At 44.8% G+C, this 18,197-nt stretch overlaps 2 protein-coding genes and 1 non-coding gene across 3 annotated transcripts in view; all 3 read right to left on the bottom strand.

The window, feature by feature from the left end:
- Window positions 1-10,110: 10,110 nt before the first annotated feature.
- tomm20a (translocase of outer mitochondrial membrane 20) lies at window positions 10,111-11,994 on the bottom strand. Its single transcript, XM_003441035.5, has 5 exons — window positions 11,783-11,994; window positions 11,425-11,471; window positions 11,252-11,333; window positions 10,916-11,058; window positions 10,111-10,623 (listed from the first exon to the last, which is right to left on the bottom strand). Exons 1-5 carry the CDS (start codon window positions 11,904-11,906, stop codon window positions 10,579-10,581), a joined length of 441 nt encoding a protein of 146 aa, XP_003441083.1. The 5' UTR covers window positions 11,907-11,994; the 3' UTR covers window positions 10,111-10,578.
- LOC112842057 (small nucleolar RNA SNORA14) lies at window positions 10,700-10,836 on the bottom strand. Its single transcript, XR_003213649.1, has one exon. It is a non-coding gene; the product is annotated as a small nucleolar RNA SNORA14 (small nucleolar RNA).
- A 1,584-nt stretch (window positions 11,995-13,578) lies between the features above and the next one.
- The window catches only part of arid4b (AT-rich interaction domain 4B), a 35,833-nt gene continuing 31,214 nt past the window's right edge, over window positions 13,579-18,197 (bottom strand). Inside the window, 5 exon segments of the mRNA XM_025897281.1 lie at window positions 13,579-15,925; window positions 16,064-16,210; window positions 16,295-16,519; window positions 16,711-16,821; window positions 16,978-18,195. Of these exon segments, the coding sequence (XP_025753066.1) occupies window positions 15,774-15,925; window positions 16,064-16,210; window positions 16,295-16,519; window positions 16,711-16,821; window positions 16,978-18,195 (1,853 nt within the window). The 3' untranslated portion in view covers window positions 13,579-15,773.

Here is an 18,197-nt window from a genome sequence, read left to right on the forward strand (position 1 = left end):
ATTATATAAAAAAGGTCTGGACAGCACCAACACTACAAACACAGTGAAATAGTCCAGTTTAGTGACTAAAACTAGCAGCAACGTCCCTAATAATAAAAATCTTTAAGACTTCAAACATTTTAAGTTGAAAAAAGTTTTTTTAAAAAGGTTGTCTATAGCAGCGGTCCCCAACCTTTTTTGCGGCTTATGTCTGAGAATATTTTCACAGACTGCCCTTTAAGGTGTTGCGGATAAATACAACAAAATAAAACCAATACCGGTACCAAAAAACAGAAGATTTACTCATAGCACACAGGAAAAGACCTGAGGAAACCGAGATAGCGATACAAACCATAAAAAAACAATGCTAAAAACCAATAAAAACCCTGAAAACCATCAATTTCACGCCCAAGCCTCAACTCTCGCAACCCGGTACCAAACAACTGACAGACCGGTACCGGTCCGTGGCCCGGGGGTTGGGGACCGCTGGTCTATAGGGACTCTTTTAGAGAGCCAGCCTTGAATGGCCACTGGAGAAACTGCTGTTTTGGCCCTTCGGTGTTGGGTTCCTTTTCCCCAATGCTGCCATTCAGTGCTGACTCAACAACGGGCCTTGTACTGCAGCTCCGCACCTGAGCCTCCTAGACTACAAGGATGCACAGTCATCACCATTTGTAGCTAAAGGCTTGTGTCGGCCTACCTGGAAGTCATTGGAGGCCATTTGTATTGTCATATTAGAGGCAGGGTCGCACACAGGATTATACTAATTGCTTCAACTTTAAGTACATCAAAGAAATTCTTAGAGATGCTTTGCTGCTATTTAGCATAGGGCACGGCACTTTATGTTGCCAGCGATGAGATGTTCTCAAGTATTAATATTCTCTGGCAGAAAGCCGCAGAGAGAGACAGCAAGAGAGAGATGAAAACCATGTTATTTTTCAACCCACAGCACTACACTAAATAAATGCAAAAAGTTTTTTTTTAACCCTCAGAGATATTTTTTCCCTTCATGCTTCCAGTCTTTGTTGCTCGCTGCTGTCTTTATAGAAGTCCTCGTATCCTCTGCTCTCCCTCCACCCACTCCCCCACCACCCTCCCAACGCCCACGCTCCTCTCCTCCGCTCTCATAACTCAGCTGTTACTTGGCAACGTGGTCCCAGCTGGACCCGGCATCAGCCGCGTTGCCTCGGCAACACAACGCACACACGCAGACACGGTAAACATGTTGGTTTTTCAAGAAGCCAGAGCTACACGCACAATAAAACCCACATGTGTATTCAGCTCTGGGTGCTACAGCATCCATCAAAGAGGAACGGCGCCTCGATTAATCAAAGCGGAGGTGACCGCCAGTGTAATCTCTTATGCACCTGCAACATCTTTACATCTGTTTTTCACGGTAGAAATCGAGGGAAAAAAAGAAAGATCTGGAGTGATGTGATGGATTGCTGATTCTGTGCGGTAATTCCTCTTCGGAGAATCTGGCCGCATTAATTTACTGCTTAATATTTTCTGCTTTCGTCTTCTTTATGAATCGCATCCAGCGTCACCATACATTTAAAGCCAAGACACACTTATGGTTCTGAGAAGCCAGCCTCTCTCCTCCACGCTCTGGGTAACACTGCATCTGTCGTCATAGCAACCTGATCCATCATCTGCAGGAGGATCAATTGATTCATTATTGAGTGAGGCGCAGCCCCCTTCTCTGCTTCCAGTTCACGTCTACTCACTCTGCCTCCGAGCATCCATTATTGACGTGTAAGCCTGCCCACTCGCTGGGCTGAAGAACAGAGAGCTGTCAAGTCTCCCTCGTAGAAATATAATTCAGATTCCACATTTTCAACAGCGTGACCGACGTGAAACGGCACAGGGTCGCGACGTGAGGCAGGTAGCAAAATGCGGTCTGTACAAAATGTTCTCCTGGTTCTGTCGCGCAAAACAAAACCAGGTCGGATCACACTTTGCAAAACGGGATAAACTCGGGTAGCTAACCTAAAATCACGCAGAGGTCATTTCCACATGAGGGTGGGAATTAACAAGTAGTAAAAAAGAGGTGGAGGTGAGAGAATTGTAGGGCGTGTGGTGTCTTTGTTGTGCAGACAAGATGAATTAGCATCTGCTGAAGCTTGGAAAAAGAAAAAAAAGAAGAGATAAATGTAACGTGACACACATAGCCTGTTTAAAAGTACTGCTTTCTGGAGCAGGGCATTTATAGCTGCAGGGGAAGACATGCTTTGATTCCAGCCTGTCCTCCACTGTGTGGCTGCACACCTAAGTGGAGCCTGGAGGTACTGGGATGGGTGGGGAGCTCTGTTCCTAGGAAGAGAAAGCTGAGGGACGGGGGGGTGGAAATGGAAGACAAATGTATGCTATAGGAAAATCTGTGCTAAATGGATGATGTCAGCTGCAGCACTTTGACATTTTAATGTCATCTCTCAGGGAATTACATCATTAGCTCTCTTTCCTGGCCTGGCTCGGTGCTGGGAAACCTCCTAATGGATGTCAACAAGCCATCCCTCTGGAAGAATGGAGCGGCAGGGGTCGGGAGGGGAGCCGGGGGTGTGGATGGTGAGGTGGCGGTGCCGGTGGGAGGGGGCTTTCAATAAGCTTTTCACTAGAGCTACATCCACACTAACATGTTTTCAGGAGAGAGGCCTCTCACTGAGCGTCATCTGGACTAAAAGCCTTCCGTGCATTTCTCGCTACAAGATTAACTCAATCCGCGTTTTGTCTTATCAGACAAAGTGCAATCATCGGCGAGCTCCACTTTCCACAAACCCTTCCAGCTGACCCCGAATGACCCGGCGTGTAAGTGGAGTTGTTTGTTAATTATTTCATGCATTTATAATTATAGGAGCGCATTGAGCTGGCAGCTGGCAAGACTCCACAACGACTTTGCTCCTTTCAATTTGAAAAGCTGTCAGCTTTGCCTCTGCAGCCACCCAGAGATCAGATGCTGTATCCGGTAATTGATTCATTAATCATCTACAAGTCCATTAAATTCAAATCAAGTCCAGGAATGTGGGCTTTCTGCGTGAAACAAAATAGTAAAGAGCTTATCTGGCTGATGGGCAGCCTAGTTTGTGGAATAATTTATGGGGAGAAGCACCTCAAATGAGATAAGGATATTTCCCCCTAAAAAAACAAGCCTTTTATATGTTAATGAAACCAGGTTTGGAAACTAACAAGTTGCTAATGTGTTAGGCAGCAATATCAAATCCTCACAGTAGCCGCCAAACAAACAAGAGGGGAAAACAAGGTTTTAGCTAAAATGGGTCAAATGGGGATATTCATGTGCTCTACGTGACATCAATGCATCAATGCATCATGCAAAAATAAATGAACCTTGTTTGCTGGAGAGGAACTAAATCTGAGAATCAGTCAAAAGGAGGAAAAGTAAGTGAACCGTCCAGTCATTTACGTGCCATGTGATGATTTGCATGCGGAGTGAGGTGCAGGGTTGAAAGATGGGAAAGAGCGGTGTGGCTCTGCAGCTTGGGTTCACCGAATAATTCTGAGGCTGACCGGGAAATAAATCTTATTTCCAGATGGGCGCGGAGAGCGAGCTTCGGTGGCACCGTGGGAATGAAATATTCTCCACAGCATCCTCTTGAGGACTTTCATTTGAGAGTCAAAGCCGTCATTATCTCACCGACTATGAGCCTGTAATCTCCCTCCCCAATTCATTGAGAAAAGAAGATTCGATGTGACAAATCCGAGGCCCCAGATGACAAATAAGTCAGGAATTTGCTGTGATAAGTACCACTCACTTTACGGTGCGGCTCCTCCATTGACTGGAATCGGGCGGATATCTGTTTTACTTTGCTTCACTTTCCCTTGGGTTTAAATGTGAGTTGACTTCAAAGTGTGCCCTAAAAGGACCCACGACTAGGTCCTCTGTGACAGCTTTCACGCTAAACTAAGTGGCATCCTGTTGGGCTAAAATCAAACTGCAGTTCCCCAAATGGCCACTGGAGCCTTCTTACAAAAGTGAGTCAATGCCCATAAACTCCCATGTAAACAGCCAACCTGATAACATAACATGGTTTTTCATAATTCATATGTTAATTATTCCTTACCTAGCTTGGTAGCATTAGCTGATAACGCCAACCTCTCATCCGAATGTGGTTATTTCTGGTGCTGGAAAACAATATGACCGCCGCGAAGATGCTAACACCGGCTCAAAACAAGGCTTTACAAACCAACGTGTCATCTCGTGTCGACTCTTTTGCATAAACTCTGCGAGCAAAACATTATAAATTACACCTTTAATGTATGAAGTGCTCCTTTGTTTGATGCATTCAACAAAATGAAACCAGTTGTTTCCCTCATGCAAAGTTAATAAGTTACTGTACCGCCACGTCTAAGCATTCGCCCTTCCACACACACAATGCTTACATAAATGACGAAAAAATGTAAACTAGTTGCGCATGCACAGCATGTCATAAATATAGTGCGCATGAATGAATAACATTAAATTAGTGGGGCAGATAAGCTACCCCCTTATGCGCTTGCCTCAGATTCAGATTTAGCTTTGCGTAGGGAATTGATAAGACACAGAGCTCAAAGCCAAAGTCTTCAAAGACCACGGTTACACAAGATGCAAGGCGTCAAACCCACTTTGTAGTTCTCGGGTGAACGAGTGGGTTGTATCTGCCGAGCTGCACAGGGTGATACAGCAACAGAGCTGTGTGAGCCCAAGAAAAGATAATAAAATACAAAAGTTACACCAAGGTTACATCGTGTGTAGAGGAGAGCAGAAGTGACTTGTAGGTTTTTTCTTCTTCTTCTTCTTTTGTTATTGTAGTCAGAGTTGCTCTATCATCTTTCAAGGTTGAGGTCCCTTTTATTGTTGCCACCGAACATGGCAGGTGTGAGAGAGATACAGGGGAGAGGGAACGCCGAGGGAGAGTGAGGGAAGAATGATAAGGAGAGAAATAAAGAGGTGCTGGTGGTGGAACAGAGGGTGGTAAAAATACATTTGATTGTGTTCATGCAAGGAGTCAGATCAATACTGCTCTCATGTACGCCATTTAAGCTGCTATAGCCTCCGGCTTATGCCAAAGTCCAACTAGGGTAAACAGTGGTTTGAGACTGCGGCACGACCAAAAGTAATGCCACTGTGTGCAATGAACTTGCAATCTCTTTGTCTTTGAAATGATTGCTTTGAAGAGAGTTTACGACTGCGCAGTCGGCTGTCATCTTCAAAGTAACTCTGACGCATCAAGATGGCGACAAAACAGCAATGAATGGCATCAGTCTGCAATCCGTTTGTGATTGAATGGGGTCAAGTTGGCAATTACATGCGACGATTTAACCGTGGTTGCCTGCTAACACGCAAAGACAGAGATAGATCGGAAAAAAATAATGCTGAAATTTCTCCACAAATAGGAATGCGGGCAATTGAAGTGCAAAATAACACAGGCGCTCAGAAGGATTGTTTTTATATAGGAATATAACCAGAAAACCGAAAAGAGACACATCGCAATGCAATCACCGTGCAACCAATGATTTTTTTTTGCAATCTTAAGTAGGTTAGCTTAGCTTAGCAAACGTTAGACCAAGGTGGAGAACACACAATACTAGAGATAGTCCAGCACACATCCCCCATAATAATGGTTATTTGTCATTTTTACACTTCTGTAAATAAGGTATGATGAGGCTAGCTAGCATGCAGGCTTTTAAAAATAAAAATGTGTTTATGGAAACAGTCACTGTCAGTGCCTGCATTCATAGCTTAAAGCTAATGCCTGTGAAGTTGGTGCTATTTGGACGTAAACATGAATGATAAAAGGTTAGAAAAAAAGCAGCAACTGCCTTTTAGTCACTTTGCAGGTTTAGCTTATTTTTGGCTGTTGACGTGTTCGTGTATGTATTTTTGAAAAATGACACCACAGCTCAGTGCTCTGCAAAAATGTGTCAGACGTGGTGTGTGCCATTTAATGCAGTTTCTTGGAAGTGTAAAAGAAAACCTGCAAACTTGTCTGTTTTAACAGTTTAGAGGTGCTTGTGCATGCTTTGTATAGTTAGGCTGCATGATTCTGTGTTTTCAGTCTTTGTGGTGAGCTTATAAGCATGAAATGCAAAATGCGTCCCTTACCTCACCTTTCAAATCTTTTTTTAAAATTTTAATTTTAGCGTGTGTGCTTTGTAGAAGGTCGGCCAGTGTCATTTTGCAATCGTTGCTCTTAATGAGAAACTCCTACCAGCTGTAAGATTACGCCTACATTATTGTTAACTTTGCATCATTAGCGGCAGTCTGCAGCAGCAAACTGTTTGTCTTGCTAAAAGTGAGAGAGCAGAGCGGAAGTAGAGGATTGCCACATTCTTGCGGAGGCCCCATATTCCCCAGAGCACCACCACAGCAACATTGTTGTTGTAGCTCGTACAGTTCCTCCTCTGCCTCCCCCTCCACCTCCACCTCCCCTTCTTCCAGCCCCAAGCTTCCTGTGCAGCAGAATGGCCGCTCAACCCTTCCTTCCCTCCCCCTCCACCCGCTCTGAGCTCGGTCAAGCTCCATCTCCCTCTACCCCGCCGCTCCAAATACATTATTTACACTGTCCTCCCCTCCCTACAGCTCAGCTCCAAAAATCAGGGCAGAGGGAAATAACACCACTGTATAACCCCCCCTCCCCCCTCCTTCTCACACACACAAGCTGCACACACCCCACCACCACCACCACCACCTCCCCACCTGCTCACTCTTTTCTCACTCTGCGGGATGAAAATACAGTGCGGGCACAGCCGCGACAATGGGAAACTCTGTGAGGCCCCGGCCCTCCCATTAATCCCCTCTGACGTGCCTCCCAAGGGCAAGGATTTGCTACAAGTCAATGCAGGAGACTTACAGTATGCAAAACAAGCCTGTCTGACTCTCATAATGTTCAAAGCCTCTGCATTGCACTGCTTGTGAGACAGGAAGGCAGATCAGAGGGAGGTGGGGGGGAGAAAAAACTGTGCACACAGTCTGCTTAGTTAACCCTTTCTTCACCCTCCAGTTCAGCTTGTGTGTGTGTATGTGTGTCTTTCCCCCCCTTGCAGCTTAACTGCATGCCTAGATTGTGCAGATAACGCCAGTGACAGGGTGAGAACTGATGCTGAGTGACACGTTCTTTTGATATTATCCCCTTTTGTTCCACTTCATCACAAAATTTCAGCCCTTGCGTTATCAGACCAGAAATATGAAAACCGCTCAGTGTAAACAGGAATTCACAGGTCATGTGATGCACTCACTTCTCTCAGGCAACAGCCGCGCTATTGAATTTCAGCCTTATCAGAGATTTAGTGATCGGGAGATAGGTTGGAGGCTGGAGGCAGGGTGGGGGCTGACATTAGCAAAGAGAAAGAGAGAGAGAGAGGGAGAGAAGCAGTCAGTATGGTTGAGTGGTTGGTAGTGGGGGAGAGAAAAGGGGGGCACCCACACCCTTTGGCTCCCACTCATGGGGAATGTAAACAACAGAGCTCAATAGGCAGGCCTACACATGGAGGACAAAACCTGCCTGGCAGCAGCTAGCAGCAACAGCAGCAGCACAAGTTCAATTACTAGCAGCAGAGTAATGGAAAAACAGATGACAGCAAGGCATTACCCCACAGAGAAAGAGAAATCTGCCAGGATTTGTAGCCTCCTTTAGATTCACGTGATTGGCTCCACTCTTGCCTCCCCATCCCACCCTCTTTTTTTTCCTTTCCAACCATCCTCAGACCCTTTGAGATGGAAAAATGGGTCATCTGTGTGGAAGTTAATACTCTGAGCGCAGACAGTGCTGCTTTATTTTTAGGACGTGCCTTGGAAATTTTTTTCTCCGTCTTCTTTTCCCCTCGCTGGTGACTGACAAAGAGAAGAAAAAAAGGCGGCGGGTATTTCATATACCGTGTTGGTGCTGCGCGCACAAAGTGAGGGCACTGGGCTTTGTAATAGCTGGGACATTTCTTATCCCACCCCCCCGGCACCACAGCCATGGCATCGGCAGCAGCAGGACACAGACAGCGGGACTGCGAGCATCATCACGCGGCAGGACTCCGGGCCTCTGCTGACCAAACAGACACCGATCAGCAAGCTACAGGCAGCAAATACCCCCCTCACTGCTCAGAAGCCAACACTCAGAGGATCTCAAATGCAGACTGGTTCAACCGAGAGTCTACGTGAAGCTGCCATAGCAACCACACACAACCGAGTTATTTCTGGCTGCCTTAAAATCCCAAACACAGCTGCTCCTACATAACCAGACAACTCCACCGGTCAGATAGCACTTGGTACACAGAAGCAGTAATCAGGCTTTGACATTCAAACTCACACACTCCAATAACACACAGCAAAGGTCATTAGCGATGCGGATAATTTGTTGACAGGATTTCCACTAATGAGTTGCAGAGTTCAGATTATTGTAGTGATTATAATATTCCCAGTTCAACACTTCCAGCAAATTACAATGGCAGTCAGGCTGCTTTGAGCATTCCCTGTGCCATGATCGTAGGGTTATTTTCTCTACCTGTGGTGGCGCGATGTTTATGTGTCACCGTGCAAACATTAATAAAGCAAAACAACAACAACAACAACAACAAAAGGATTTTTTAAAATCACAGGGTATCTGTACTGCAGGCACAGCCATTGTTATTGCTGTCAACTGGAACTGTTGTGCTCTCAGCTTCTGTCCATTCAGTCGTCCTCAAACTGTGAATCTGTCTGCGGTTCAGTGTAACGCCACAGAGGTGTGCAAATACAGCCTGGAGCAACAGTGCCCCCTACTGCAAAACAACAGGGAGTTTCTTCATTTTTCTTCTCCTTCCCTCTGCCAGCTTCATCAGATACAAAGAGCTGACTCATAACCCATTCATACAGACTGAAAATAGAGCAGCAAGGCAATTAAAAGAATGATGTTATATTAAAAGTATTACAGCAAGCATTCCATTCATTAGATTACTATCCCACTCTTCACTCGGGGTGTGGTTTCTGCCCCGAAACTGGATTTGCTGTGTCATCCTTAAATCAAACAGCGTCTGTCCTCGTGTCAGGGCCTGTTTCAATGGGTTTATTTTGTGCTGGCACGCTTTCAGAGAAGGCAGGGCCTATCTGGTATCCTTCAGTGACCCCTGAGCTCCTTCCAGTCTGCAGGGGACAGAGCACAAGGCCAGCAGCAGTGTTTATTTACAGGAGAGGCAGGCCAGTGTTACGCTCCGTGGAGAAGTCTGAACCTGCTTCTAGCCTCGATCTGCCAGCAGCAGACCACAGATTTCAGCTTGACCTCCAACACAGTCTGTTATTTTTCTTCTCCGCCTCCCCAAAGGATAGATTAACAACGAGTCACTTCTTCTGCACGCACACACCTAGCGCCAGTGGACTCTGCAGGCCCCTGACAGGCTTCTCCATTTCCACCAAGTGGCAAAACACCAGGAGTGGTGGAGAAAAGACTGAAGAGTGATCACATGAGTTCATGGAAAATGGAACACTGTCTACCATTTAGTCTGCACTCGACATTTCTGGGCCGCTGTTCATTTTTCATTCCTAATGTTGAAAAACTATTTTCCCCTACTCTTGTTTCCTGGCAAAACTCGAGGCCTGGGCTGCTCTGGCCAGAGCCCTTAAAAAGAAAGAAAAAAAAAAACAGCTGCAGAGAGGGATAAAAATAATTACAGCTCTATTTGTCTTCCAAGAGACACACATCCAAGCAGACCCACTCCCTTCCCCTACAAGCTGCTCCAGTTTTATACTCCTGCACACACAATAAAGCCATTCACAATAAAGACATTGTGGCTCATTGGACTCACACAAGATCAGGTTTCAGCATTTTGGCTGGAAACAAATACTCTCATGATGGCAATTTAACCTCATTTCAGCAGCATCTGTGTTTTATTACTAATATCTGTAACTCACAGATCTTTTGTTTTGCACCTATATGGGTGGGATAACTACAACACGTTGGCTCACTCCCCTCCATGTTCATTAATATTTATTGATACGAACATACTCGTCCCCAATTCCTGCACATCCTTTATTTGAGGGGGGAAAAAAACAAAAACACTCGAGCTTTCCAAAGTGAAAGTGCCCTTACTCCATATTTCAGAACTAAATGCTTCAGGTTTTCCTGTGCATTGCTACTGCCATCTACTGGCAAGTGGACAATCAAAAAGTCAACACACATTATAATGTTTTATTGTAGTATTACACAGACACAAAAACCCAGGTGAAAGACTGGAATGTTGTTGTTTTTTAAAAAAAAAAAGTACATTTTAATTAACCAGCAAAATCATTTATATAAACATTATACCACAAGCAAGTGTTCTGCTTAGAGTAGACAGACTCACTTCAGTCCAAGTCACAAATAGAACAAACCGTCTACATTCCTGTTTACACAGGTTGCGCTTTAAATACAAACAAATGGCTACATAATAACCGATATGTTGGAAAGGAGGAATGCATTTCGATAAATGTAACCTGGCAGACGTTTGTCCACCTCAAAGTGCTCTGATGGAGGGAAATTCATCTCAACCGATGGCCAGTGAAGCTCAGAATTCGCAAGCAACTGAACCGTGCAGCAGTGACAGTGTCTAAAACCTCCCCTCCCCTCACTGATTTCCATCTCAAACTCATTCACACACATGCGTTCATTCGACGTCATCTTCTGCTAAAGACTGAGTGCCGATGAGTCGCTGAAAGAGAGGAAGAAAATATCTTTCAGGGATTACCCATTACAGAAAGGCAAATCAGTTACACGGGGCGTTAAGTATTTTTGTCTTAGAGGTGAAATAACCGAGAGCTACTGACACACAGCTCTCAGCTTTGGATGATTCTAAGGTTTATTCTTGCACCCTTTCTTGTCCCAGAAATCACAAATGGCAGCTGGGGGGTTTTCAAGGATGCTAAACAACAACAACAACAACAACAACAAAAAAGCCCAAAACAAACAAAAAACAAAAACAAGGAGATGCAGGTAACTCTCACCTGGCTGATGCTGGGTAGTCTGGTGAGCAACATTTGGAAGACTGGAGCAGGCAGCGTTTGCTGAAGTACCTGAAGTAGCTGCTGAGGTTGACCACATACTGCAATGGCATTGGTCAGGTGTTCTACACCTTTGTCAAATTCACCTGAGTTAGGGAAGAAGCAGGTTAACAGACCACATAAAAAAACAAAACAAGCATATTAAAAATTTATCAGTGCTTAAAACTTTGTACAGACACACTGCACCAGTGTAGCCACAGTTACAGTGATATGAGTGGCGTGCGTCTTGCGCATGCGGCAAGCTTCCATGTGTTTTCTGTGAATGAACATGTGGCTGACCTTGTGCAAGGAGCTCCTCTGCCAGCTGGATTTCCTCCAAGAAGAATTTCTGGACAGCTTCTTCGTCCTTCAAGTTCGGCAGCTTCAAAGTCAATTTAATAAACAAAAACCAAATTTAGGCTCCAACTAAAAACAAAATGAGACAAGAATCGATTATTTTCTACATGTCCTACCTTTGTAAGCCCAGTCTTCTCACTGGAAACCTTTTGCTTTCGTCGACCTGTGAGAGAGAGAAGTAGGTTTTAAGACCATACTGCATGTTTAGTTTGCTGTTGTGCAACACGGAAAACACGAGGCAATAAGTTTGCTAGCTGTTACACTTGTAGCATGCTTTTGCTTCTTCTGCAGCTGAGGGACATAATATTAGAGTAAATGTTACCACACTCTAAGCTTAAAAGACTAGAGAAAATACGCAGTCTTGATTAGTTTCCAGAAGCTTTGAGGGTTTTTTTTTTTTTTAACGTCCTCGCGGTCACGTGGAGGCTAACGTGCTACCGATGCTAAGTTTACGCCGTTGACCTGCACACTTACGCTCACGTAGCTTTTCCTTGAAACGGGGGTCACTCCGCCGCTTCCTGTCAAAGTAAACACAGTATGCGATGAAAAGGGCACCACACACCCCGGCGACCAGCGCGCTCGTCCTGCCGCTCAACATTTCTCAAACTACTTATGAACAGCCACGCTCGCCGCTGACTAGCAGCTAGCACGCTGCTGAGGAAGTGTGCCAGGAAGTACGTAAGTGATGACGTAGATGAAGGCGGGAAATGTGACCTCAAAACAGCTGAGTTAGCAACAAACAAGCCCAAACTAAGGAAATAAAACATCCACTAATAACCGTAGACTGTATAATATTTTATATACTGCCTGTGCTGATTAGCAAAGACAAATATAAATAACGCACAAAGGTTAGTTGCTTTTAATTAATGAACTTTAATAATACCGTCATTAATCTGGTTAATAATCTGTACTTTACCAAAATTAATGTATAATGTAGTTAAATTACCAATAATAATCTGTTGAATAATGTGTTTTCCCACATTTCGCCCCTTAGCACTTTTACCCAGCCATGCTTTAAATGAAAATCAAAATGATGAAGAATAATATTTAACATATAAATATTATAAATACATAATATAATAATAATATTAATATAAATTGATAAAAAGTTGAAATGCTGCATTTTAAAAAACTAATTATATACAAACTGTAACAAAAACAAGTATTTATATTTATGGTTAAAAAATGTACAGTCTTTAAGTTCTAAGGTTTTACGTCTCAGATATTTAAAAAAAAAAAAAAAGTTTTTATTTCTTATTTATTTAACAAAAATTAGGCCAAGAGGAAAAACTAAGCACACCCCTATAATAGAACCACCTCTGTGTGACTTTATCAGTTTCTCACATCTTTGTGGGGGAATTTTCACTTACTCTCTTTAATAAAGTTGCTTCAGATGGTTGAGGTTTGCCGGCATTGATTTATGCACCGATCTCTTATCGTCTCACCGCAGCATTCCACTGCAGCACCTTCATCATTTTGTTTTTTTAAGTTATTCTGTTGTAGATTTGCTTCTGTATTTGGGATCATTGTCCTGTTGCATGAACAAATTTTGGCCAAGCTTTAGCTGTCGGACAGATGGCCTCACATTTGGCTCTAGAGTACTTTGGTATACAGAGATGTTGGTGGTTGACTAACTGCAACATTCCCACGTCCTGTAGCTGCAAAACAAGCCCAAATCATCACCCCTCCAGCCACCATGCTTGACAATCAGTATGAGGGAGTTTGTGCTGATGTGTAGTTTGGTTTATAACAAACATGGTGCTGGGTATTATGGCCTGATGTCTCTACTTTGGTCTTGTCTGCTCTGAGGGCATTGTTCCAGAAGTCTTCTGGTTTGTTCAGATGCACATTTTTAAACCAACACTGTGTTGCCATGTTCTTTTTGGGGAGGAAAGGCTTTCTCTGGCAACAAAACACATGATGCTTGTCCAGTGTTTTTCTAATTGTGCTGTCATAAACTTGGGGTAAATTTCCTGGGATCCCCACTCTAGTAGTTTTTATCTTTCTAGCTGCAGAGCGATTGACTTCATATTCTTTGGACGCTGCCTTATAAGGCTTCCCAAATTGATGGGCAGGTTCCCTAAGATGATTGCTGATGTCTTTCCTTGTTGCTGTTATGCTAACATACCGCTGAATGCTGCAGACTGGGAAACTGCCAAAACCTCTGCTTTGATAGAAGTGATAACAGTTGGTCATCAGTGAATTATATAATAACAGAGACATGTCTGAGTAAAGTTACTTTCCACCAGTGATGCAAGAGACACACCAAGTACTTCACAAACTATGGCATTTATTTCAAACAGAGGCTTCTGCTTTGCTTACATTTTTACAATAAATTACACAATGACCATCCTCAGATGAGCCTAATAAATACTATTGAGCATTTTTCAATAAGCTCCGTTACTTTCTGTTGATCTATGACACAGACTTTTTCCTGTATACAAGTTCATACAGCTTTAGCTTTAGGCCATGTACAGGTTGGAAAATAGTTCAGCCACATCTGAAAACCACCATTCTTCTCTCACAAGCACAAGCTATAGAAAAACAAAAGACACAAAGAAAAACTGGATAAAAACTAAAGCAAACATGAAATTAGATAAAGACTCAAAACTGATGAGAAAGGGAGAACAAAACGACATTAAATGAGCTCAAATAAACTGAGAGAACAAGAAAGAGGACAAAAAAACAAACAAAAAAACAAAAACAAAACATGCTGCAACCCTCAGATATTTACACTCAAACTACAGTTAAAACCATAAAACTGTCTGTACACAAAAGTACATGTTATTAACAGTGCAAGATATTAAATAGCTCGACTCAAAACACTTCTCAATATACAAATTATAACAAAAGCATACAGTTACATACAAGTGCCGAACAAAATGTAACTTCCGGTTATCATACAGTAGGGGGGTCTATACAAAGGAAACACTGGAGATGTCATCAGAAATGTATACATGTACGTCACCTTATCATATAAATGCACATTTACAATATCTCTACCTTTATTCTGGTCATAGTACAAGAAACAGAGCCAAACTTTTTTTTTCTTTTTTCTTTTCTTTTGGTAGGGATGAGTGTGAGAAGCAGGCATGTCATGCCAATAAAGTGTGCATCATTTCGATGAAGAAAAAATGTACGTAATTAAATAACTTCATGTAGGTGGAAACACTGAAAACGTGGGGTTCGGCTTTGATTGTGTGTGTTCTGAGCATGTGCCGTAAATATCACCTGTGGCCCCCCTTTGACTTGATCCAGTTGCAGATATGCAACATCAACATCAGTGAAGCTGATGCAACTGAGGTGGGGGGGGATTGAAAAAAAAATGGAGGATGGAAACATAATGAAAAAAAGCAGATGGGCTTTTAAAAAGGCTGATGAACTGATTTAATGCATCCATTGCATTCGCCAACCTCCATCATTGCACATTTTATACTGTTACCTCAACAGTAATCTGTGGATGAGTATTCAGTAGTAGATTTGCAGGTGATCCAACACAGGAGCTCTGCTTTTACAATTACCGTAATAATCCTAATACACTGATAACATCCCGTCGTTACCTGCCAAGCCCTTCACCGCCCGCTCACTCGCTCATTCACAGCGTTCTGCAGTCTTTTATATGGGACACGTTGTTCCAGCTAACGCTCTGATCTGAGAAGAGGATCAGGAAAAGAAAGTGCTGTCCTTTTCTCAAAGTGCCCCCGCGGAGAACAACAACAACAAGAAAAAAAAAAAAGGCACTACAGTATCATTCCTTATGATCCACTGAGGCCATCAGCGGACATACGATGGTTCTGAAACCTCATCCATTACCACCTACTTGATTCAGACCATGTACAGGAGCGATTGCCTGTACATGGGGAGGGCAACCCCATCCACATGAAGGTCCTTTTTATTTTTCTTTGTTTTTTTTAAATGAGACAGAGAGAAACATAGCAAAGTTACCTTTCCTATGCTCTTAATGCCAATGTGGCAGCGTTTCTCTTCCAGATTTCCAGAAATAACATGGCGAGTGCCATGTTGGGCTACGAGGACAGATGACAGATGGTCTTCACTGGAAATCATCCCTTTGCAATACAACTTTATCAAATGGAAACAATTATTGCTTGCAAAAACAATTCTTTTAAATGTTCAATTAAGTAAAGCACAAAAGTCAAATCTGTATATATGTTGGGTTTGGTTTTTTTGGACAAATTTCACCCGCCCCACCCCTACACAATCGTCATAAAAGTGCACTTAAGTGCCATTAGCTTGCCGAGAAAACAGTTGTCAGTAAAAAATAGTGCTTGTTTCTTCTGTTTTGTTTTGTTTTTTCGTGTTTTTTTTGTCTCTGGTCTGGTTTTTGTGCCCCGTAGTTACAGTATGTGGGTCGACTTTTTCATCCTGTTGAAAGGGAATCGGGGCGCTGACCCCAGGGTGCTGGTTAAGTGCTTCGTGCGGTGTGGCTCTTTGCTGGGTCGTCCTGTCACCTGCACTCCACTGAAACCCCGGAGTTCTGAGATGAGGACGATGAGGACGATACCGGAGGGTCTGCCAGCGTCAGCATGACTGCCGCTGTGAGCGAGCTGGAGGACGGTGAGGAGGAGGAGGATGATGATGAGGAAGCGGCCACTGTGCCTGCGGAGCAGAAGCAGTGATTGGTTAAGCTGATATAAAAAAAAATAAATAAAAAAAATGCCACAATGACTTCCTGTTTTACTCCTCTCGCTTTAATGGTGAACCATTAAAGCTAGAGGCGATAAAGAGCTGACTCACTTTCCCGTTCCTTCTTCTTCATGCGTTTTCGTCGTCTGTCGATAGAGGCGACCTCAGACTTGAGGGAGAGGTAGTGATTCCTGATGTCCTGAAGTTTCTCCTGAAGAAACGAGATCCTCTCCAGGCTGTTCATCTTCTCCAGATCAGCTGAGAGGACCCAAAATGAAAGGATAAGTTCACAGGAAGCACTAAAGAGCTGACAAGCATAAACTAAATGGGTTGGATACTCACACATCTGGAAACTCCACTTGTACACCCGCGGCGATCTTCCGTGGTTATCCCGGTGCTGTGCGTGGTCTGCGTCACCCTGCTTGTGGTATTTATGGCTCGAAGGGGGAGATCGCCCGTGACATTTGGGCGAAGTGGCAGCCTTCAGCTCCGATGGGTTGTTTTTAGAGGCAGTTGATTTGGCAGTGCCCTCAACAACAGACTGGTCCTCGCTGTCACTGCTGTTGGCTGAAGAAAAAGAGGAAAAAGAAAGAAAATGCAGTGAACAGGAAACGCCTCATTTCCTCTCCTACCTGGAATCTGTTACATGATGCCAGCAAACGGGTTAATAAATGAAACGGAGACACATGAAAGCAGTGCTGGCGCTGAAAATGAGAACGTTAGTGGGTGTCATCAGTTCCACCCACAGCTCTTCTTACCTGTTTTCCTATTCTTTTTGGGAGGCACACCGAGGCTCTTGCGGTTTGGCTTGTGTTTCTTTGAGGCGCCGCCAGTCTGTGATTCTTTCTGCCGCTTCTGACTCGCAGACGCTACAAAAGAAAACAGCGAGAAGACGGTGAGGGAATAGGCGGACTGTGAAATGAGTAGTCAGCCTCTGTTTCTCAGTATTCCATCCTGAAGAAAAATAATGAGTTGTGTCACTGAAAAATAAACCTGTTAAAATAGATTTTTGCTGCCGCTCGTACCTTTGGACTTCTGCTCGCTCTCCTGCTGGCTGCTGTTGCTCAGCTCGAGGCTGCTGCTGCTGCTGCTGTTGCACGAGAGGCTGACGTCGAACACCTTCGAGGGGGAACTCGCCCCTTCGTCCTGCAGCTCTCCTCCTAGACTCTCCACCTCAACTGTGCTGCTGTCTGTCTCGCTGCGCCCGCCAGTCACTTCCTCCTGTACGGGCCCTGTGGGAAGAGTGTCCGAAACTGGCTCTGAAGGCAAGTCAGCGGGTATGGATGGAGGCGGGGAGGAAGGCTGTGCTTGACCAGACTCTTCCACGGCGCTGCCTCCTCCTCCCGAGGGGGACTCTGGCGTCGTCGGTGGCGTGTTGAGTACAGAGTTGCTCCCGCTGCTCGGGAACTCCCGGAGCTTCTCAGTCTCCATCTGCTCCTGTGAGGTGTCATCCTCGGCTCTCGCGTCCTGCTCGACGCTCGGCTCTTCCATACATGAGGACACCGGTGGGGGAGGAGAGTTTGCGGCCTCCGTGTCCGAGTCGGAGAATAACTCCTTGAGAGTCTTCTTTGGCCACTGGGCCTGGATGCTGGACCACACGTCTTTTTGTCCTTTAGGGCGAACGGCGGGCCTTTCCTCTACATTCCCAGAAACTTTGGCTCTCTTTTCGGGAATCTCCCAGAAGCCTCCTTGTCTGCTGGTTTTGCTTTTCTCCTTCATTCCGTTGTACTTCTTGGTCGGTGACCCCTTGGTTTTGGGGCGGCTTCGCTCACTTTCCTCAGGCTGGGCCTCAGCCACGGCTGCGCCCTCATCATCTGAACTGCTGCTAGACGAGGCCCCCCTCTCCTCTCCAGGAGCGGCTGCTCTCTCCTCCACTCTCCTCGGAGAGCCCGCAGATAGCCATTCAGCACTCCTGGTGTTCCTGGTCTTAGCTTTGGATTGACCTTTTGGAGTCCTCTCTGCTGCGCTGTCAGCTTTCCTCTTCCTCGTGCTCGCCTCTCCCTCCAACTCCGGTTGGCTTCTGCGCTTTCCGGCGTCTGGGCTCTCCACACTGACAGTGTCCTGGGTCTTTCCTGTGACAGGACAGGGTTTGGACCCTTCGGACGGGGCTCCGCCCTCCCAGCGCTCTGGTATTTGCGGTGGCTCTGGTTGGCCTTTTCTGAGACGGCCCCCTGGCTGATCCTCTTCGTTATGCTCTCCCTCCTCAGCTTCATGCTCGCTTTCATCTGTGGACACCTCGGAGGCT

This window comes from Oreochromis niloticus, linkage group LG13 (genome assembly GCF_001858045.2).
Source record: "Oreochromis niloticus isolate F11D_XX linkage group LG13, O_niloticus_UMD_NMBU, whole genome shotgun sequence".
Classification (NCBI taxonomy): domain Eukaryota; kingdom Metazoa; phylum Chordata; class Actinopteri; order Cichliformes; family Cichlidae; genus Oreochromis; species Oreochromis niloticus.